This window comes from Phodopus roborovskii, unplaced genomic scaffold (genome assembly GCF_943737965.1).
Source record: "Phodopus roborovskii unplaced genomic scaffold, PHOROB, whole genome shotgun sequence".
Classification (NCBI taxonomy): Eukaryota; Metazoa; Chordata; class Mammalia; order Rodentia; family Cricetidae; genus Phodopus; species Phodopus roborovskii.
Window position 1 is genome coordinate 4,269,121 of NW_026125540.1, and position 23,584 is coordinate 4,292,704.

General features: G+C 37.1%; 1 protein-coding gene across 2 annotated transcripts in view; it reads right to left on the reverse strand.

The window, feature by feature from the left end:
* Slc7a11 (solute carrier family 7 member 11) overlaps positions 1–23,584 on the reverse strand; it is a 77,383-nt gene that overhangs the window by 36,905 nt on the left and 16,894 nt on the right. For both annotated transcript variants that reach the window (XM_051176906.1, XM_051176907.1), the window contains 3 exons: positions 17,105–17,230; positions 13,351–13,450; positions 6,553–6,597 (listed from right to left, as the gene is read on the reverse strand). In XM_051176906.1, coding sequence (XP_051032863.1) covers positions 6,553–6,597; positions 13,351–13,450; positions 17,105–17,230 — 271 coding nt within the window. The remainder of the gene's footprint in view (positions 1–6,552; positions 6,598–13,350; positions 13,451–17,104; positions 17,231–23,584) is intronic.

The window sequence follows — 23,584 nt, forward strand, 5'->3', positions numbered from 1 at the left end:
TCATGGCCATCCTGGTGTATATAATGAGTTCCACACTACCAGAGCTACATAGTGAGATGCTCAACTATAATATAAGGTGGACTGGTTTAAAGACACAAAAGTCAGTTGCTCATTCTCTTTCTTAGGAGTCACTGCTGTTTAAAATAGAATATATGCATGCTTAGGTTTCTAAGCTAAGTCAGAAACTCTCTACCTTCCCTAGATCTTATCACTCTATCCACTCTACCAGGCATGGTCTCTTATTTCTTTCTCTAAAAGAAACAGAAATTGGGTGAAGACAAATTAACCACTGTTATTGATCCCAAAACATGATATTTTTTTCTATTCTAGATGTCAAATATAAATTTCAATGATATTAAAAGTAGAACTCAGAAATGACTGAACTGAAAGAAAGAACATTCAAAAGCATTCCCCTTCAAAAATCTGCCTTTTGATGTGGTTATAATCCAAAAAAGCATACTGTGCCTTCCAAAAAGCACTTGAAGGATTAATATCTGCCTTCTTTGATTACTCCATGACAAAATATTATAATATAATCCTATAATTTCTGCATCACTTATTAGATACTTCAGCCTTATATGAACAAAGGGTCTTGGAGCCAAATGTAATTTTTATGCATATGTGAAGCTGAGAAATGCAAGAATTTTGATCCCAAGGAACATCACCCCTGTGTTCCACTGGGAGAAAGATGCAGAATGAGCAACAGCAAGGAAGGGAAACCTGTGACCTTGACAAAGGTACAACCATCTCTTCTTGCCATGCTGGCCTCGGTCTACCTCAGTGTCCCCAACAACATCATCCTATTTCTATTTTGAAACACATTGGAAACAGAGCTAGAAAACTTTTGTGCTTATTCCCAGGAAAGCACATCATGGAACCATTTTAATTTAGGTGTTAGTTATTTCAAAACTGAAGAGCACCAGGTCCTGATTTAAGATAAATCTAATGATGCATGTTGCTATTAATACAGAACAAAGTTTCATTTTGCCAAAGGGAAGACCTTTGTGGACTTAGTTGTAAACTGAGTTTTGCAACTTAATTACTTTGCAAGCTCATTACAATTTAAATTTTCCATGTATTTCTTACTTATGAGAACTATAATATTGGGATAATTTCTATCCTTTTAAAAGTAGAAAACAAAGATTCAAAATGCTTCATCATGGGGTTGGGTCCTTAAACTCCTCTATTGAGAAACTTCATTTTTTAAGCGATTCACTTGGCAAATATGTTTTTAAGTTAAATTGGTTTAATAATATAAGGATTTTTTTCTATAAATTCACTTAAAATGGGTTAATTTTCTATGAAAGTTTATATAAACAATGAATATCAAATATGAGTATATGTAATAAAAATTTGAATATATTCTAGGATTATAAGAGTACAATAATTTGTAGTAAACAATTTCACAAACATTACCATAATCACACACACACACACACACATACAACATGCTGTTATTTCTTAATGAGTTGAACTCTTTCAATTGAGCACATGAAGAAGAAGATTTAGCTCATGTAAGGCTAAATCTAAAAGTGCCAAAATGAAAGATAAAACTAATTCTAAGCCCAGCTTCAGTCTTTTCTCATACAAGTTCACTATAAAACATTAACACAAGATTTTTTTTTTGCTTGCTTGTTTTGTTTTGCTATCTTTAATCAGATTAATGGTTTTATATAACCTTGTACTTACAGGCCATATATAAAAGTGTAATAAGAAATAAAACAGTCGGTGAGAAATTAAGTGCCTATCTTAAAAATTTAAGAGTGTAACATCTGAACCAAACATAAACATCAAGATTGTTTGGGGGACCACTGTGGGCCAGTCAAAAGAATTGTACTACCTCATTGATCTCAGAATACTTTCCCCAAAGCAAATTCCTCTTCTAAGTTATCAGTGATACAAGGAGTGATGACTTTGAGGTGCCAATTAATATAAATTGGGAGCAGGAGACATATTAATTAAACGTGGCATTCTGATTATTTAAACCCTCTATTTAAGTTGATCATTCAGAGCACGGTGATGGCTGTTCTTCAAAAATGATGGATGGCATCAAGCTTTAGTGACTCCCTCTATATCTGTGGTTTCCAGCACTTCAGAGCAGAAGAAACAAATGATGTGAGAAGAACATAAGAACAAGTCTAATAGACACTGCCTAATCTCAGATACCCAAGGCCAAACCAAAGCAATCCATTTCTTAGCTTTCATCAACACAAGACATGATTTATCAATTGATGAACAGTATTTCAAACATTATACATCTAAATTATATGTTCTTTGTCCTGTGTAACTTTTTGAACAATGACAGATTGTGTGATATATTCCCTACAAAAGTAATGTCATGAGGCAAAACTCATTATATTTCCCAAAACACATTAAAAAAAAAAACCCTGAATATGTCATCTGTCATTATTACTGCACATGCCATTTGGGGAGATTATGTTTCCAATAGATTCTAGGAATTCTGTGCCCTTCATCGTCCAAATAGTGCACATTAATGTCCCTCAAAGTAGAACTCTTATTCTAATACATTTATTTGTGGAGTTGGCTGATGAGTTATAGATAATTATTAAAGACAATATAAAAAACTTATTTCTTGTGTTGTTATAAAATTTAATGGAGTTTGATAGATGGCTTAGTTGATAAAGTGCCTACCACACAAGCCTGAGGAGCTGAGTTAAGCTCCCCAGCATCTGGGTAAAATTCAGGTGTGGTGGTGGTGGTGCCTGTAATTCCAATGCTGACAAGGAAGAGGCAAATGTACCCCTGAAGCCCACTAGCCAGGCAGTCTAGTCAATTGGTGAGCTCCAGGTTCAGTGAGAGACTCTGTCTCACAGTTGAAATGGATTAAGGGAGGTTGAGATAGATTGGGGAATGTTGAGAGGGATTAGGGAAGACATTCAACAGAGATCTCTGGTCTCCATTTGCAAGCATACTCACATGTGCATCTACACCAGCTCTAATATTTATAGAGGAGGAAGTATTATTAAAAAGAAAAAAGGCCATGAGAAAATTTCTTAACTATAACATAATGTAAATGCAAGCATAGATATTATTGTCAGGCTGTTCTCTCCCTTGTTACAGCACCTAAGAACTATTTTATGAGGCATGCCTAGGATATAGCTCAGAAATGAGTTCATAGTGTCAGGTTAGGTAATCTAGATGTATCAAGTGAGATTACATGAGGAGAGTAGTCGGTTGATATCATGAAACTTCACTCTTCATTCCACCTCCGTATAATTGCATGGCTACTTTCAATGGCTTAAATTAATTAGCACCTTCTTTGCATTAGTTTGGGGAAGATCTGATTGCTCACATGGAGGAGGTAATAAAAGGGTTATACCCTTGGCTAATGATTCATCGCACCAGCTGCCAGCGAGTTGCATGTCTCGGCACACCTGGATACATGCATCAGTGACTGATTAGGAAACACATTTATCTTGGCGCATCACAAAGGAGACACAACTGTAATTACTCTCCCTTGTAATGAAAGGCATTCTGGAACCTGTGTCCACCTACAAAATAATAGAAAGTACGCTTTTGGACCAGATCCATATAATTGTGCCATCTGTTCTTGATACTTAGCTCTCAATATTTCCCAAACCATTCTTGTGTTCTAAAAATAAAATGCAGTTTGAAAAGACCTGGGCTAACTGTTAAAATGGTCACAAGATGTCATTTAAAACCGAACACTAATGAAAATGATCAAAACTCAGTTTCTTTGGCTGATAAATACAGAACATGGCATTAACCTTCACTATGTACTTAGGACATTCTGTAGATCTACCATATTTTAATTGAGAGGAAATGAACATATTGACTAAGTTTTTCAGAGACCAGTAAATGAGAAAAGACTTAAGAAAGTATCCCATGTGAAGGAAGAAAAGAATCAAAGCTTTTGTTCTTCACCTTGTCTCATCACAATGACCTCAAAATTCTGGAGACTCTCAACCTATACTGAGAAGCCCCACATATTAAGACCTTAAAGTAAGATGTTATATTATGGGACTAGAGAGATTTCATAGCAGTGAAGAGCAGTTGTTGGCCAAAGAGGTCCCCAAACAAACCAAGCTACTACCAAGCTATCGGTTGCTCTCCACACCGATGGCAAGGCCCATTGTTGAAGATAACACCTACACAACTCATTGAACATGAATTGGTTAAGCCAGTGCCTACACAGAGCCTTCACCCCTACATTGCAGCACCCTGAAAACAGGAAGGTACTCTGCACACTGTCAAAAGAGAGAGAAAAAAAATAAAAACAAAACAAAAACAAAACACCAAGCTACTCACAAACCCTTTATCTACAGTGGTATACTGACTGCAAAATATATGAAGGCAGTGGTCACACAAAGCTTGTGGGAGTAACCAACTAACAACTAATTTAACTTAAGGTCCACGCTACAAGATGGAACCCATGCCAACCACTTGGGAAACCAAAAACTTGAAACTAAGTAGCCCAGAGATCAAGGGTAAAACGAAATAAAATTAAAAAAAAAAAAAGTTACTGATAAAATGACTTCTAGTGATATTCTGCTATATTCATAGATCAGTGTGCCTTGCTCAGTCATCATCAGTGAAACTTCCTCCTGCAATGAATGGGAACACAAATAGAGACCCGCACCCAGACATTACATATGTCATGAGAGAGTGAGAGACCTTGGAACACTCAGCCATAGACAGGCTGTCTCCAACAAATCCCTCCGTTCAGAGCTCAGGGAACCCCAGGGAAGAGGAGGTAGAATAAATGAAACAGCAAGAGGGGAAGGAGGACACGAAGAAAACAAAGTCCTCTACATAACATAATAAAAACTCATTTGAACTCACAGAGACTGAAGCAGCATGCACAGGGCCTGCCCAGATCTGCACGAGGTCCTTTGCATACTTACATATATACACAATAGCAACATATATCTAAAAAAACACATCTTTCTAAACTGTTAAATAACTCAACCTAGAACATGGATAACACTGATATTGTGATCTAGAACATGTCCATAAACCATAACTTGGTATTTTTCATAATATTCTTCTATATTACATTTAGCAATCAGTGTCTTTAAAATGTTTTAGCGATACTAAGCCTTAGTTACTTGTTTCACACAATCAGAATTCAATCAATCCTTAACATAAAATATAGCATAAAATGTCCTTTCTCTGGGTCACCACACCCACACTAAGGAGTTTACAAAACTAAAATGACAGGCACACCTATTTATTTCTATAATCAGTGTGATTACAGTCACTAGGTAGTTTGTTTATCATTTTGAAGAAGTGTAAGAATTGCTTCCTGGTAAACATTTCCTTTGCCTTTCATTTCAGAGACAAATATGAAAATCTTCTTATAAATTGGCCATATTTCTTAATAAGTTGGTCTTCTTCATGTTGAAATTACATATTGATTTACATAGCAGTTTAATCAGATACTATGAGGCACGTTAATTCCCATTGTTGGCTCTTTTGTTCTAAACTCTGATATCTCTGATACTTGGCCAAACGCAATCAGCTAACCATCTCCAAAGACACTCAGGGCCATAATTTGATAGTTCATCTTACTTTGAACAGTCAGCCCTTGGGCACACTCTCTCATCCGTATCAGTTTCACAATGGTGTACTTTCTCATCTCCATACTTCTGCTTTTGCCCACAGGTAGATTGTTCTCTTTCTCTCTCTACCTGGGGGCACTTACTTACTTGAGACTCTTGAGCAACATATCCTAGAATAAAGTTAAGAACATCTCATTCTCTCTTTGCTGGCTAAATACTCTGCTATGGTGTCAGTCACACTATTAAACTTTTGTTTCCACACTTCCATTCATGGAAGACACATAAAATGCATGCATATAAGCCTCATTCATCCTAAAAGAGGTGCTTAGCACAATGGTTAGAAGATAATCTATGCTGAATATAAATGCAAAATGAGTTAAATATCACTATATTTTACATTTCTTAAATTTTCCTTCTTTAATTGACAGATTTTTTTTATGGAAAGTCAAATTTTTATTCACAAGTCATTAAAATGATTAATTTTGCAGCCTATTTTGACACATTGTTTAATTAACATCACCTCTTCCATCAATATTTTAATGAAGAAAATGTTAAAAAAAAAAAAAATCACTGAGCTCCCAAATCTAGAATTTCCTATAATATCTTTCATTTACTTTACCAAGTTTCCATTCATTATATTATTTCCTCTAATTTCATAGTTTTTCTTTTTAAGGTACATGTAGAAATAATCAACTATTCTTTTAGTTCAAACTACACTTATAAAGAGCCCATCTTAGGTTATATGTATATGTTTGTGTAAAATAGATTATATAAAACACACCATTATTCTTTCCTATGTTCAGACTATGAGGCAATTTAGTATTGAATATATCATATGGTTATATATAGTATATCTAATATGTGGGAGTCATTTATTGTGAAAATTTAGGTGGGTTTATCTAACAGAACAATGATAACAAGAGAGAAATTAACGGGCCCACATTGGGTTTCCTCTTCATAATTTTAAATTTATTTTAACAAAAATATCACAGTAAATAAGGTTACTTACTTTTCAGGATTTTCTACTTCTTCAGTAATAAAGTTGAGGTAAAACCTGTATTATAAGTAAACAGATAACTATTAGTAAGTTTTACCACCACATGTTAAACATTTTAAAATCAAACTAAGACTCATAAATTAGAGCCAGTCGGTGGTATCACATGCCTTTAATCCCAGCAAACGGGAGGCAAAGGCAGGGGATCTCTGTGAGTTTGAGGCCAGCCTGGTCTACAGAGCAAGTTCCAGGACAGGCTCCAAAACCTACAGAGAAACCCTGTCTGGAAAAAAAAAAATAATAAATTATCATGAAAATTACATAAAAGTATATGCAGGAAGATGTAAATAGGAAACCAGTAAGAACTTCAACAGCACATTTTCTACTAAGTCGTAGTGGGGGCAAATGTGTAAGACATGAATGCAATGAGAGTAGAAAGTGCATAATCTGTATGCCAAACTCTCAGTTTACAGGACGGCTCAGAACAACATGATGCAATGACAGCAAAGGGTATGCATAGGAGCTAGAAGAGTAGAGCCAGTCTCAAACTAAGATGGAGGAAGCATTTCCAGAGGAAGTCCCCCCCACCCAACCTGAACTTTCAAGATGAGGTGTTATGAGGTCATTCCAGGGTGAGGGTGGGCCAAAGCATGGAAGTGTTCCACAATGGTTATGCACAGGGAAAGGAGGAATACTATAGTGTTCTGCCATACCAGTGTGAAAGAAAGCATGGGGGAGAAATTAATTTGAAGGTGGCCTGAGCTTCCTGTAATCTAAATTATATAAGAGTAACCTTGTAGGGAAGTGCTATTGACTTCCTACACAGAACACACTGTATGAGCGGGAACCAAAACTTGTAGAAATGATAGTTTATTATATGTCTTGTAAGGATGAAAAAATACAGCCTAACTCTTCCATGACCCCAGGAAACTAGAAGTCTAAAAAAGCCCCAAATACGTTAAATTCCAGACCCTGTCCCCTGGCAGTAAGTAGGCAAAAGGTCACATTCTTTGCTGTTTATGACAGGACCTGTAAGTACGTGAGTACAGGAAATGAGCTGTCACCCCACCCAGGAGCCAACACAAATGCAGACCTCCAGGGCTATAGAAAACTGATTGGTCTATAAAGCGCGAACTTGGATGGTTTAAATTGATTGGTCCCCACCGCGCAGGCTCTGGATGCTATTAGATGATTGGTTTAAGATGTGCGGGCTTTGTTGTAACCCTATAAAAGCTGTCTCAATTCTGTACTCAGGGTCCTCAGTCCTCTACCCCTGTGTGGTGCATGACTGTGGACCCCAATGCTCTTGGAATATAAAAGACCTCATGCTTTTACATCAAGACTGCTTCTCATGAGTGATTTGGGGCTGGGGGGGGGGGGGTGCCTTTCCTGAGTCGGAGCGTGAGGGTCCACACTCTGCGGGTCTTTCAGTCTCAAATTTTCAATAAGAGTAAGTTTCAAATGTTTTACCACAAAAATAAAAAACTATACTCTGTTATGGAACTGTTAATTACTTTGATTTAATTATTTCATGTTGTATTCATAAACCATAACCTCATTTTTTGTACCTCACAAACGTACACTATTTGCCAATTTATAATTTCAAACTAAAATAAAAGGATTAAACCTTTCATTCACACTTCTTCCTTTAGAGTCACTGCCAGTGTTTACCCTATATAACCTGATCCACAAGCATAAGGAGGGAAAGAGGTCTTGAGTATGTTCAGGTAGTTAATGGTAGACACACTGTTACTTACCACATTGTCCATCAAGAACAAAAAAAGCAGGGAATTTTGAATATTTCCCAGGTCCCTAGTACTTTTCTCTATATGTAAAGAGAAGCATTTTAGGCACAAAGTATTTCACTTTTAACGTCAATGGAATCTCAAATTCTTACCCTAATATTAGGGCCTGAGAAATTCTGATTGCTTTCTTCACAGGGTGCTTCTACCAAGCCCATATAGACATGGCTAATACCTTCCATTCTGGACTTCATTTTCCAACTAAAAGGGACTGCTGGAGGCCCTGTAAGCCCTATAAAGTTCTTCCTAAGTCTCCTCAAAGAAATATTGAAGGAAATTAAGAATTCTCATGAGAACAGCTGAACACAGCAACAAGAACTAGCTATATCTTCATTCCATAAAGCTTGGGGAACTCTCCCAGAATGAAAATCATACCTTCTACAGTTATCTTATTATCCCTTAGATGCTAGAATAGCCTCTTACATGACACACAGAATCATAGGTCTGAAAGTCAAATTCTCTTCTCTCTAAATACAAATATTCAGAATATTAGCCCATTGCCTGCCACATGCTTCAAGCATCTCACAACCTACAAGAAAGGCATGGACACTGGTCCTAACTGAATTCACTAAACAGTTGATGTTCAAGAACAAGATGGCTATAGCTTTAATAACTAAGTTATTAATCAATATTATAAATACATTGACTGAATAAATGGTAGCAATAGGGGTGACATAAAAAGTTTACACACATACACTTATAAAACTGATGATATATTTTAACAACCAGAAAATTAAATTTCTAAAAACAGCAGTTGTTGTTGCCTTAGAAGGGTGCATGTATAGCAGAATGCATATAATGTTGTTATTATAGGAAAAGCAACAGTCAGTGTGGCCCTTGCTATGTGCACACATCATCAATCACCATATAATGCAAGACTGACTGGAAGAATTGTAAGTGTGGACTATAAATGAGCTACTATTCCTGCATTGAATGTACCACAGATAGTACTGTGGAATGTGCTATTTGAGACAGATTTGACATGTTCGTTATAAGCCTGAGGCAACAGAAAGAATGGGGAATAAATAAAAATAAATAAACAAATGTATAAATAACAACAAAAACTAAATAAATCACATGAATTAAGGAACAGTGCCAGGTTTTGCATGTCAGAGATAGCCAGTTGCTTTTCAATAGTTGGTGAACTGGTCTTCTCCAGTAACCTTAAGGCAAGGAAAAGGCTATTTGTGAAAAAGAATACGACTTCCAACATTTTTCCATGGCCTTAGAGGATAGAGAAAAAAGAAAGTGGTTGTGTACAGTTTTGGGGAAAGAAGAGGACAGCACGTCATTTCAGTGCCAAAGCATGCAGTGTGGGAAATAAACCTGGACACTTGTCTGGTCTCAGCATGGGATGAAGGCCACAGTTGTCCCTTTCTCCTGGTTTACTTCTCAAGGCCCCTGGAGAATATTCACAAGGTGTATTGTCCCAGATTTTCTATGACTGTGCATAAAATGCTATGTTTGGCCCTGCATTGTAGCGCCCAACCTTATACATGACTTTTAAAGGAAGCAGATCTTTGAAGTGAGATTTGACACAAAGGCATACAATAATCTTCGCTAGTGCTTCAGGGAGACTAAATCCATTGAGGATCCGATTAAAGAGGGCGACAAAAGACACTGAAAACCAATTTTCTATCACACGGTGTAAAAAAGAGAAAAAAAAAAATCTCACCACGCTGTGCTTAGCTTTGGACCCAGATACAGAATTGAAATTGGTTGACTTCCCCAAGGCCACAGGAGGACTGGCAGATGTATTTCTCTGAATACGGACATTGGCAATAATATGAAAGTTGTTCTGACCCGACTCTGTGACCTGACTGAGTTAATGATTTCTTTTCCCCTAATCATGTTTCAGTGAAGGAGTTTTCATCATTCTAGATAGGTTCTGTGCTCCTCAGAGCCAAAACTTTACTCCATTCAGGATCCCCAAGGGTTGCTGGTATCTTCTTCCTATTCAGCCTAACAGCTGGAGGTGACTGCTCTTAGTGCAAGGTATCCAGGACAACAGAGGGCTAGCATGCTTCCTGTCCAAACAGGTAGCAGTCTGGCTTGCAATTCCTGACTATAACTGCTTTGTTTCTGCTCATTACAATGTTTCCACATTGAGTTTGTTTCTTCCTTTTCTTTCCCCACTTAAACATTTTTCTACAGCAATGCAGGGAGTGGTAGCCATTTACAGTCCCAATTTAAGTGTGCAAGCCAGTTTTGCAATCATACGATAGAAGATGGAGAAATCAGATAGCAAAGGTTGTTCTTACAATGCTCCCATTTTTGAGACCCATTTCAGATTCTACCTTGATCCATTTACATGGAAATATCTGTGTCTATGGAGTGTACACCCCACAGACTCTTCTACTTGTGCTTTTTTTTCTAAGACTGGGAACCTTAGATTAATAACCAGATCATTCCTCCTCTTCACAAAGCAGCATTAAGCCAGCATAACAACCCATGAAGCTAAATAGTTCCCTATCATCCTCCAGCTAAGCCATTTGGATCAAATAACATCCCATTTACAATCCTAGACTTACTTTCCAATAGTGTGACTGAATCCTCAAGAACACACACACACACACACACACACACACACACACACACACACTGAAATTGATGGTGCCTGGCTCTTCAAGCTAGGGTGAAGACACAAGGATTATTCAGGGGGAAAGATACAAGATATAAATCAAGTTTTCTGTAAACCTCCATTATAGGTGAAAATAATGGCACTTTGGACTCAGCATCAGTAAAATGCAATATTAATAAAATATGTCAAGATGAAAAGAGTCTTTTTCCACAGAAAAGTCCACTGCCCATCAAAACCCTCAGAAATGGAGAAAATTGGCTGTACTTGAAGCAGGTGACCTGAATATTCTGTGTCGGGCGGTAGTGGAGTGAGGGTAGAGATGTTTTAATATTCCGTGGGAACAGACGCATGGTGCTCCCAGGCAAAAGAAACTCCATTCAACAGAATTAATCAAATCTGCCTTGTGAAGATCACCACATTCCACATTCTTGACAGAGTACAACAGGCTCCCAGCACCCAGCTGAAGCTGAAAGCTCTTGTTCCCTCCCCTACTTTGCTCTGGGGCTCCCAGGGACCCTCACCGTGGCTTGGCTGCTGCCCCAGGGCATGGAGCCCTGATTCAGGCTTAAAAGACATAGAGGAGTTGATTCTGCTCCTAACACTGTGATCATACTCAGTTCTTTTCTCTGCTTAGCACCACATTGTGCTTTGAACAAAAGTGAAAAGACTTCAAACCCACTGAGATTCAAAACTAAAGTGTGCACACAATGGCTGCAAAAATCTACTTCGGGTATACAAATATTTTACACTGATCTTCTTATGCTATAACCTAACAGCCTTCAAACATACTTTGCTTCAAAGCTATGCTAAACCCATGTAGCTACACTCTGCTGATTCTCTCCTAATGCCATATTCTTACAATTTGTGAGAATAATAGGGTACATATTCTACTGATTTTGGAATGCATTTGTATATTCCCTAGAAGATAAGATCCAAAAACATAAAGAAAAAAGAAGGAAGAAAGAAGAGAAAATTGTATTCATGTTACACACATATTCTCAAATTTCTTGATAGTATTTCTAGTATTGTCACAGCTTTAACTATTGGTTTTATAAATATGGAAAAAGAATTACTACCATTATTTACTCCAAAGCAACAAAAATTAATCGTCATGCAATGATTCTAGTGTTTCAATAATATTGTTGCACCTAGTGAGCTCCCTTGAAATAGACATTTCAACTAATACAATTTAGCTATAGGAAGTTCCTCTCTGATATTTGATTACTATGACTCCTCAACCAAACACTGGTGCACTAGGGTGTGGAGGGGCGCGATCACAGGCAGACAAGCATGAAGGAAATAAAGGCATCCATGGCATCATGGTGTCAATCACATTTGCTGCCTGTTTGTGTTTTCAGCTACTGAAAGCATTTAGATATAATGTGAAAAGGCCCTTGAATATGCTACATACTATTTGACCAGTTGAGTTTTATTATCATGATTTCTCCTTTCCTGTCTTTATCTTACAAACCATTTTGATCTACTGAGACCATCTCATTTCTACATCTTAATTATTTCTTCCTCATAACAGGGTAAATTTTTTAAAAAGTCATTAACCACTATCTATAAATATCCATGGTACTCTAGCACAAAGGCCTTTTGACAGAGAGAGTACTAATCCAAGTAATAATCCATGGCACTATTTCATCCTAATGGATAAATAATTAGAAGTAATGTATACTGATTGTTGAAACCCAATATCTGTTTGTTTATTTATTTTTTTTATTTTTATCCCACTGGGATAAATCTAATAGCAACCTTGACTGTTCAGAGGCTCATAAACTGACACTCTAAGCTAAAGACTTTGCCACACTGCAGGAAACTGGAAGGAGCTCTAAAGGAAGGTCTGTTTCTAGAACCCTCCCACCTTTCCTTCATGCTTCTCTTTCTTCCAGAGTAAGCTGCAGAAGCGAATCAGTCTTCCCTAAGTATTCCCAGAAACTAGTACCTATCTCCCACAAAGCCAACTGTAAAACCTAGAAATATGTCTCACACTTCCTCCTGACTTTCTGTGGAAAGTAGCTGTATAGTTCTCTGTTCCACATTGTCTCATCATGCATCATACGAATCTTGGTTGAGAGAGGTTCTATCCTATCCCAGGAGGAAGAAATGTTACACAAAGAAGTCAAGAAGAATCTGAACAAACACATGTCACTTCATTGCCCTCCAGTCTATATATCCTTTGGTCATGAAAATGATTGTCCCTGGCTTTATAGGTATTCATTTCCGAGAATTCCATGTTACTTGAAATTTTGACTAAATAATCACTGTGCACCTGACATAATGGAAATCTAGTTGGGAAAGAAATGTGTGATGTGCTTACTCAACCACCACTAGGGTCAAAGCTGATACTCCTATGATAAAAGACAGATTAACAAGAGAAAAGGCAAATGAAGCAATTTAATAAAGTATATAGAGATATCCACTTACCAACCAGCATATGCATACATCCCATAATAAAAAGCCAGGGGCAATCCCATTAGATTTGCATCTCTTCCTGAAAATGCATCTTCAAAGTGCTGTGTTTGCCCTGCAATTAGGATGCAAGGATTTTTAGAGCTTTGCAAAGAATTTGTTAGTTATTATTTATTCCAACCCTGTACATGGTGGGGAAATGAGCTGCCCTGTTCTCTCTGTTCATGGCCAACTCTACTGATACTGCACCCAAACTAGGGTAGGAGTCTCAAATGCACATTTGTCACCTAGACCATTTTGTAGTTCTTTTGTAGATTATCAGCAGGATGAAAGTGGCACTTAAAACAGGTACCACCATTTGTGTTGCTTGAGTGTCCTCTATTTTAACCAGGACAGTAGACTAAAGTTTCTTCCATTAATTGAAGTTTTAAGTTTGTCAAAATTCTTAGAAGACAATACATGACATAGTGGGGATGAAAAGAAATCTCTGAGTCTTCCTTGAGTGAGGAACCATCAAGGAACGCCTGCACTGCCTCCCCACACATCACTTAACATCCTGCTGTTTATCCCTGTAGTACATTTGACACCTGCCTCCTAAAGTAGGGAGGGCTGCAGACAAAATACACCATCAAAACCCAAAAGACTGGTTCATATAAAAGTTCCCTGGGGCACAGCCATGCCTATTCACATAAGAGTCTATGGCCAATGTCACCCAGCAGCATAGTGTAAGTAACTGTGATAAGCCATTCTACACAAAGGGCTTTCTTTATAGAGATAACTTATTGACACTGTCTTGGTTCATACCACAATTTTCTTCTAAAAATATGAATAAGAAATTATACCAAACCCCAAACCAAATTTTACCAACTTTGGCATCAACATGTAGACTGAACACTTTGTCCATCACACTTTTCCCACCCTCTATTTTGTGAACAGTGGGAATCTTTTTCTTTGACTCTTTTGGGTTGTTTAAGAGATTACAAAACCAGTGTTGTGTTAGTAAGCACAAATTCAAAATTAGACAACAAAGTATCTGTCATCCACCACCCCCAAAGAAAAACAACAAATGAGATTACTCAAATAGGAAAGGATCATGTTTTAAAACTGAACTTTAGTACAAAAACAGAGGCCATGAAAGCAGAAGGATATATACAACACTCTTTGTAAGTCAATTATCAGCTATTGCCCACATCATGACCGAGTATTTATAGTGGTAGACTATGAGAATCAGAGCCAAGATGGACATGGTTGTGTCACACAAAGAATATTTTTCTCAAAGCAATCGACTTCTAAATATAGTTTTGTGAATACTTTAGAGGGTTAATAAAAAATGCCCATTTTACTGAAACATTTCTATGCCTCAATAGAAGGAAAATGTATACACTGAGACTAAGAAAACACATCTGTTGGGGCTTGAGAGGATGCTCTGCACCTAAAAGCATGTGCTACTCTTACAAAGAATGTGAGTTCAGCTCCCAGCATCCATACCAACCAGCTGTTGATCTAGCTTCAGGGTATTTGATGCCTTCTTCTCACCTTTGCAGGCACCTGTGCTTATGTGCACATGACCATTATAGGCCCACAAACATGTGTGCACACACAAGCATGTGCAATACACTCAAATATAAAATAATATTTAAAAGAAAGAAACACCTATTGGGTATTCTTCTGTGATCTGTGGTCTCCTTAGCCTGATGAAAGAATATCCTTTAGAGTATAGCAATTAGAATTAATAAGAGAAAACATCTAAACTTTTGTAAAGACTGGGCCACAGTTCTTCAAATGAGCCGCTTTAAAGTGTTGCAAAGAGGCACTGTTTCTGAACTTCAGGAACATTTTGGATGCATAACACAGGCCTTAGGAAGATGAAAGTAACATTCAAAGGGAAGTTCCAGTTCTCAGCAGTAAAAGCAAAATATCCAGCTACAATCAGGATCTGATTAGAGTATAAATAAACACACCTCACTTATCAGTGAAGTCTTTTTCTTCCTGGAGTCTCAGACAAATGTGGAAAAACTAAATTGTTATATTACAAATTTAAATTCTAAATTTCATAGTTATAAAGAAAACATGACTGGTCTCCAAAGTACTAAAAAAAATGCTTCAAATGCAGTAATATTTTCAGGGAATTTCTCTGTTGTGTGGAAAGCAAGAATTGGAGTGGGCTTATGTTCCGGATACCATAAGCAATAATTAGTGTATCACTATATTGTAACTGACAGGAAAGATTTGGAATTTTCATCAGGGTCTCTGTTATCAAGGAATTTGCAATGCAATATCAACTGCTAACCATGCTCCATTTTACACACATACATAAATAAGGGATCAGAACCCATTACAGACTATAACTACGTATAATATCTGGTATTACATCAAAAGGAAAAGCCAGAAAACAGCCATGTCTAGAAGGGCTAATGACTCACCGTCCCATTACTTCCCAGAATCTCAAAGGTTCTCTACAGAAGACTAGAAAGTCAACTCAGGAGTTGAAAGCTCCGAGAGTGTGAACAATTTTGCCTCTGGAGCAGGCCAGCTCTGTTGATGCATGGTGATTTGGGACAACAAACCCATATCTTCTCACACACTGGCTCTACTGTTCAAATGAATCATTGTGTTTATTCTGAGGCTGAAGTTTTGGGATTTGGTGAAAGCATTTTACTGGCAGGACTCTATGATGGCCCACTAGGCTGATTCAATGGACAAGAACAGTTCTCTCTCCTAGCTAAAGTGACCAAGTTCTCAGTGTTTGGTGCCTCTACCAATGGCAATGCTTTTGCTCAACTTCTCCACTTCCTGGTGTGTTGTTGAAATTCTCTTTCTGCAGTGTCATTAAATTTCTCTATAAATTCCCTTTCTTGGAACTGACAATGTCAATGTAAACAATACATACTTAACATGCCCATCACCTCTTTCCAGTTGATTTGCTCTAATCATTTCTAGTTATTTCCTGTTACAAATTCAGTAACCCCTCAGGACCTCTTTCTCTTCCAGCCATTTCCACCAGATTTAAGCCAATGTACATTACCAGGCCAAACCTAACTCCATGATAGTATCTATCACATTCTTATCTTATTAAATAGAAACTCCATGACTGATTAATCCAGAAGCTTCCCTCATTTATTCAAAAATGCAAATAATTTTACAGAAAAAATAGTATAAAAATAAGAGCTAAGTTTTTTGCAACTTTTTTATTGTCACATAAGGATCCTGTTTTTAGGAATGCTACTCTTAAACCTCACTGCTTTTCTGTGGATACTAGTCTCAGAGTAAGGAAATGCAAATGAAAAAATAAAGAATTATTAGTCATCTTCCATTATTTTAAAGAAGTATTTTTGTCTTTGATATTTGTTGCACAACAAAGGATATATTGATCTGTACTTAAAGTTATAGAGCAAATTCATGTGTGTGTGTGTACATGTGTGTGTGTGCGTGTGCATGCATGCGTGTGTACATGCATGTGTGTGTTTGGTGGGGAAGTATTTTTTCTTTTTCACTTTGGGTTTTGACTCCAAGTAATTTTAATTTATACCAAAAGAATTCTCAGACACCTTATATTTGTTGCTTGGTCTCTTAATTCTCTTGCTGCCATTCAACTATAAATACTAACTTACCCTCAGTGTAGCCTTTCAAATCAATTAGATGACAGTACAGACTTTAAGTTCCACAAGCAAAGACCAATTAAGGATTCTGCTAGACAAGCGAAAGTCAGTGTTAGAAGAGACCAGAAGCAGATACACAGTTTAAAGCACATTTACTTTTCAGTCCATACCTTTAATTAGCTGTATAACTCCAGGGACTATAATTATCAGAATTGCTGTGAGCTTGCAGAAGGTTAGGAAAATCTGGATCCGGGCACTCCAGCTGACACTCATGCTATTCAGGACCATCACCACAGCTGTAAACAAATAGACAAAGTTACAAAGGCAAACCCCCATGAGCACAATGATGTCTTAGGTCCTTGTCAGTCGAAATGTGATCTATAAACCTGCAGTGCTGGCATGAACTACCAGGACCTAAGCATTGCAGAATCCCAGGCTCTGCCCCAGATCTAGTCTCTCCTGCATAAGACTGCTCTTTGATATACATTCAAGCCTGAAAAGCTTACATAAAGCTCCTGCACATCAGAGAGCTTGTTTTGTTCTTTGCACATTGGTAAGATGAACATACATCACTGTGTAATAACAATAAAGAAAAATATCTTCATCTTGAAGTCATCCAGCAGGTCATGATTGTGCTGGATTTGACTCAGGAACGGGTAAGAAGAGCTGATTCTGAGGTCTTGTTCTTCTCCATTGGGACCAGCTCTACCCAATACTCTTCTTGGACTTCCTGCTTTCCAAATAGATAATGAGGTGTGCAAGTGTTGACTTTCAATGTATATTTGGCTATTTGGTCAAATAAAAATCTTGGAACTTTTCAACTCAGTATGCACAGTGGGTCTGAAGCCAGAAGACTTTCCTCTTCGTATCGATACTGTTGACAGTTTCCTAAGCAGCCACCCCTATCCACATAAGGACAGCACAATGGCTATTCATTTGGGCATTGCCCGTTATCAGCTCTATTCCTGGCCAGGAAGATAACTAACATATTCTTGTTGTATGAATAAATGAATTGGTGAAGTGGGTTATCAAAAATGTTAAGGAACAGTTTAATGATGATAATGTAGGCTTTCCTTTTCTTATCTGATGGAATGTCTAGGGTTATTCTACATAATGAATTTCAACTTTATAGTCTTGACAAAAATATAAGCACAGGGTAGCTCAAACCAGGTAGCAGCTATTACATACATATGGTTTTCATCAATAAGTTTTCTTTTTGTAAAGATGTGTTCTCCCTTAGCAAATATTTTTTAAATGTATAAAATTATCTCAGAAAATTAAAAAAACACTAGCAAAATTCTTACCATTCAAATTGGAATCATGTGGTCAGGAGTTGTTACCACACTTCTCTTATATAATATAATCATTACCTCAGTTTCCTAATTAGGAATTGCTGAAGTATAATCAATATACAATAACTAATGTGAAAAATTAAAACAAACTATATCCAAACAGAGCCTAATTAATGTATATTATTTAAATGGTTTTGAACAGCCATCTAAAATCAATATACAATCAGTAATGTATTACATGAAAAAGGTTTATGGCATGCTACTGACCCACACAGTGGGATAAAGGGTCATTGATCTGTGCATGGGGAGATGATCAACTCAGAGACAGAGGAAAACAGGATGCCTGAAGAAACATTTATGAAATAATATCAAGTATCTATAAATGACAGACATCAAAATTTTTCAAATTTGAAATTTAGTTTATAGCAACATTTCACCAAATTTTGTAGAAGATAGAATTTTAATGACAACAGTCAATGAGTGAACTATGTGCATAAATATGCATACATGTTCCCTCCATACAACCAAAACTAAAGAGGTAATGGGGTGAGGTGACAGAAACAGGAACAAACTTTCACTAGTAAACAGTTCTCATGGTATAGGCAGATTGTCACCACATTACATACTAAAACAATGGAATTTTATTTGCAAAACATACCTCAGTAAAGGTAGACATTTTAATAAGTAAATAAAGCAGTAAGTTAAGTCTTACTGAGAAAAAGGCAAAGATGGGGGATCAGAAGAGTCCACTGAAAGTATACTGGGGCAGTAATGAAGTATGTCATAGAAATAATAGCAGGGATTGTCAGAAAGGCCTGAGTCGGGGGTTGGGGAGAGCATCCTAATTCCACTATCTTGGAAGCAGACTATATGAGGAAACAAACAGATCCACTGTCAGTACTCAAAGAAATTGTTTCATCGGTAATGATGAAAAATAATTTGTCTCAAATACATAGAGAAGTTACATATTGGAAATAATAAGATGCAACCCTGCTTCTCTCCAATTTATCGAATGAGTATCCATTTCTCTATGCAAATTCCTGTGTCCTGTGTGATTAACGGCTCATCACATGATGATGAAATTTTTTTTTAATTAAATAGATCCAACTTAAGACATGAAAGTAGAAAAAAACCAAACAAACAAACAAACCAAAACAAACAAACAAACAAAAAAAAAAAAACCTCAGCCTTGATTGTATCAGCAGCATTCAGCAGCATCAAAGGAGCACTGTGTTTGCCCTTTCTCAGGTGGTCCAAAGTAGAAGAGCAGCTCAGAGAGAAAGAGAAAAGGGGAGAAAGAGGGAAATAAAGAGGCAGACACCCTGGGCAAAAAGAAATAGTCATTTGAAGAAGACCTGACCACTGCATATTTGAGAGGAAAGGATCTGCTGTCTTCTAAATGCTCAATATCCATGGGAACAGGGAAAACAATGAGGATCTGGAATATTATTCTCTTTTCTAAACTTTACCCAGACAAATGGAAGACACAAATCAAAAAAAAAAAACATAAGGAATTGATCCTTTCACCTTGCTATCTTCCCCTTAGCTGGGGAAGAATTCCTAGCAAGACTGACTACCCTTAAACTTTTCTCCAAAGTCATCTTTATATGAGCACCTAATATCTAATATCATTGGTAGGAGCAACACCATATTCCAGGTATACTCAGTATACTGAGTAACAAGGCTTCCTATAGGATAGCCAGAAGAGGTTCACAGGCTACTAAAGCTGCTGCTTCATCCTGTATCTATGCAGAGGGAGTTAAGGCTGCAAAGTGTTTACTTACACAACAGTACTGAATAAGGATTTGGGATTCAGTAAACACAGGCATGTTCTGAGTTTCTGACACAAACTCTAGCTGCTTCTTAAATGGGTACCATCTACGTATATTGTAATTACAAAAGAAATCTGAGCCAGCACTCTGGCCTGAGTTTTTCTTCTTTGAATAACTGTTAATTTCACACATAAGGAAACTTGGGGGGAGTACTTGCTTCAAATTTTTAGCAAAATGAAAATTCAGCAACACATGGGCTTTTATTTACTTATTTATTGCAGTTTCCTAGAAACTAAAATGTAGCAGGGAAAGCTATATCCATAAATCCTGCAGATAAGAAACCCATTTTTGAAAGGAGCTGTATTTAAAAGGGATGTTTAGGGAAATCTTGAGGACTGATGCTATCTATGATTTAAAGACGAGCAAGTATTTCTTCCTGTACATTCCATCATTCACCTCTGTCTTTCATTTTGAAAAAAAGAAGAAGTTACAGATTATTGGATTGTCTCTCAGAGTCATATTCCTTTAGGCTTCTGCCTTTGGAGCACTTCATGCTAAACTGGTAAAACACACAGATGCTATATATGAATGCTATATGATGAGATAAAGTGGGTGCCTCCACTGTACACTGAAGCAGCTGCTGGATTCCTTTATCTCTTAGCATCCATTTCTGGGATGCACTGATCTCAGAAAGTACCTTTAGGAGGCACATGGCCAACTCTGTATCTATGATCTCACTGCTGGGGATAAACAGAGCAGGGACCACAAAAATGTAAACTATTATCTTCTATCAGACATGGTACAAAGACTTCCATGGATAATACTTGTTAATCAGCACATTCCCATGGCATGGCTGCTATTATCAGTCATGTATTTCATGTAAAGCAGGTGAAATTCCAGGTTCTGTTTATTTTGCTGGTATTCATATACAGGCAGTTCATGTTAAGATAAGATTAGAAGGCAGGAAGGCAAACTCCTGAGCTCAAGCCTTTACCACCAGCTCACAGGTTCAATGAGGAAACAGCTCAAAAGAAATGTGTGAGCTCACTGATACAACAGTTTCTTGACAAACTTGTGACATCTCCTTTTCATAGTTCTATGGGACAGTTCATGTCTGTCTTAGAGCTCAAGGCACTTGAATTCCACATTTTATGTATGATCCTCCTGAAGGATATGGCTGCTGTTCCTTGGCATATGTATATCTTTTTGTGCATAACTACCAAAGAGCCAACTTTATTGTGTTCTAATTTAGCTAGTGGAGAAAAGGAGTAAGGATATCTAGGCTTCAGCAATTTAAAGAGATCCACAAACACACACAGGCTGACACAGGGTAGTCATATAATTCAAATATAATTTAAAGTCCCTGGAAAACAGAAATGACAGTACTGTATTTGTAGCATTGGTTTGTTTGATTTTGTCTTTCTCTGTGTGTACATGTTTTCATATGTTTGCATGAGTATGGGCAGGTGTGCTCATGTGTATATATATTAAGAGGCCAAAGACAGATGTTGACCATCTTTCTCAGTTGCTTTCCTCTTTATTTCTGAGATAGGATCTCTCATTGAATCCAGAGCTCCCTGATTTAGCCCTGAAGGCGGTCTGGTCTCTAATTCTTCAGTCCTGGAATTACAGGCTGGGGCTGAAACTCAGGTCTTCATGCCTGCTTAGCAGACTCCTTACCTACTTGGCCATCTTCTCAGCCCCTGGCTGTGCTTCAGAATGATATAGAAATACCGTTTTCTCTGTTCCTCCCCGTTATTTCCACAAGGTTTAATATGTACAACACAGCTCTTATCTATATAAAGTAAACCATCAATGGATGTGAGACTGAGAGAGATGTTAGGGTAGATGTGAATACAGCTCACAGCATAAGGAGAAAGCATTGTTATGATAATATTCCACTTGAGAACATGCTTCTTAGGGTGCAGCTTTAGGGACCAGATATTTAGGGCTTGATATTTTAAATAATGAACATACACCCTTGTTCCTTTGAACTGTAAGAGAAGTGGAACTTGTGATCTTGCACAGGTTATTGATCATGTCAGACTTAGGGACATAAGCTGAAGTGAACTAATAATATTTTTCCATTACCCTTCAATGTGCCTAACTAACATTTTTGCTAAAATGGATGGGATTTTGGATAAACACAAGTATCTCACCTTTATTATTTGCCAGAAGTGGGGTACTTTGAAAACTGTGGGTATTATTAGGATTTAGATAAGTTCCTCCCCTGTTCTGCTATTATTTTTCAAATGGTTGGTTAACATCTCACAAAAGTTGAAATCCTTTTGAAGTTTGACCTTTTTCTCTACTTAACTAGAGATTTAAATTCCTCATTTTCCTCTAGGAACTTGAGAAGTAATTCATGCAATTAAACTCCATTTTCTACATCTCCACAACCTTCCCTTCTAACAGTCAGAACATCACCTATATTCACTTTGAAAAATAAAGGTTTTGAGAGATTTGCCCCCAGGTAAATTACTCTTCATCTTTGTCCCCACCCCTGTTGCTCCATTAAAGCTAAATTCATTTTAAAGGCCTTTGACTTTTCCAATTAAGCCTTTGACTTAAATTACTTCCCACTGACTCATGAGCATATACCGGTTTTCTTTCAATACCTCTGAGTTTAGGAAGTTGGTCCCTGATCATCGTCTGTAGTTTATATCAGAATTTTCAAACTAATACTATAGCTAGTATCAAAAATAAGATGAAATATCAAGGTTCCATCAATCCTTCTGGCCCTTCTCTAACCATTCCTCCACAAAACTCTATTATAAATATGTGAGCCCACACACAGCTTACTGATGCTTTCTTGCAGTTGCTTTAAATTTTGGAGGGAGATTTGAAATGTTGAATTCCCTAAAATATAAATGTCTCCTTTAAAAAGGTTGCAAAATTGAGATTAGTAAGAGTCATTTGGACATACAAAAATACAAACATCATCATTTATTTAATTTCATAGTCAAAGCAGGTAAATGTGAATTTGTAAATATCTGCACATCATGATTTGCTTTAAGATCTTGGTTTATGCTTTTTAATTAATAACATGTATTATTAGTCTGAAGAGTTCTTTAAACTACTTCTTTCTCTTCCATGATATGATTTGGCCTCATTCAGGGAAAGAGGATATGGCAGATATAAAAATGGCTGCTAGTCTAACCCTTCAGTGCAACATCAGAGGCATCAAGAACTTTCCATGTAAAAGGAACACTTCAAAGCCTTAAATCTCTGATATGATCTTACATTTCTACAGCCATTCAAGACACATTGTTATATCAAAGGCATTTTATCAATCAACAAACAGAAGCATAAATAAGTTTAATAGACCAAGATCACATAACGAGAAACCAGGACACTTTGTCCCCAACTCCAGCTTGTTGGTCTATAGTAATTATAACCACTGTGTAAGATGATTCACCCCACAAAAGCTCATGGCACCAGATCTAACATCTTACTAGCAGACTGTTTCTCTCCACTAATCTCCCTGCTTCCTGAGAACTGAAGCTTCCTAAAATTTAAGTTTAACAGGTCACAAACTACAAGTATTTGTGCTAGATTTAAAAAAAAAAAAAATCCTTAGATTTCT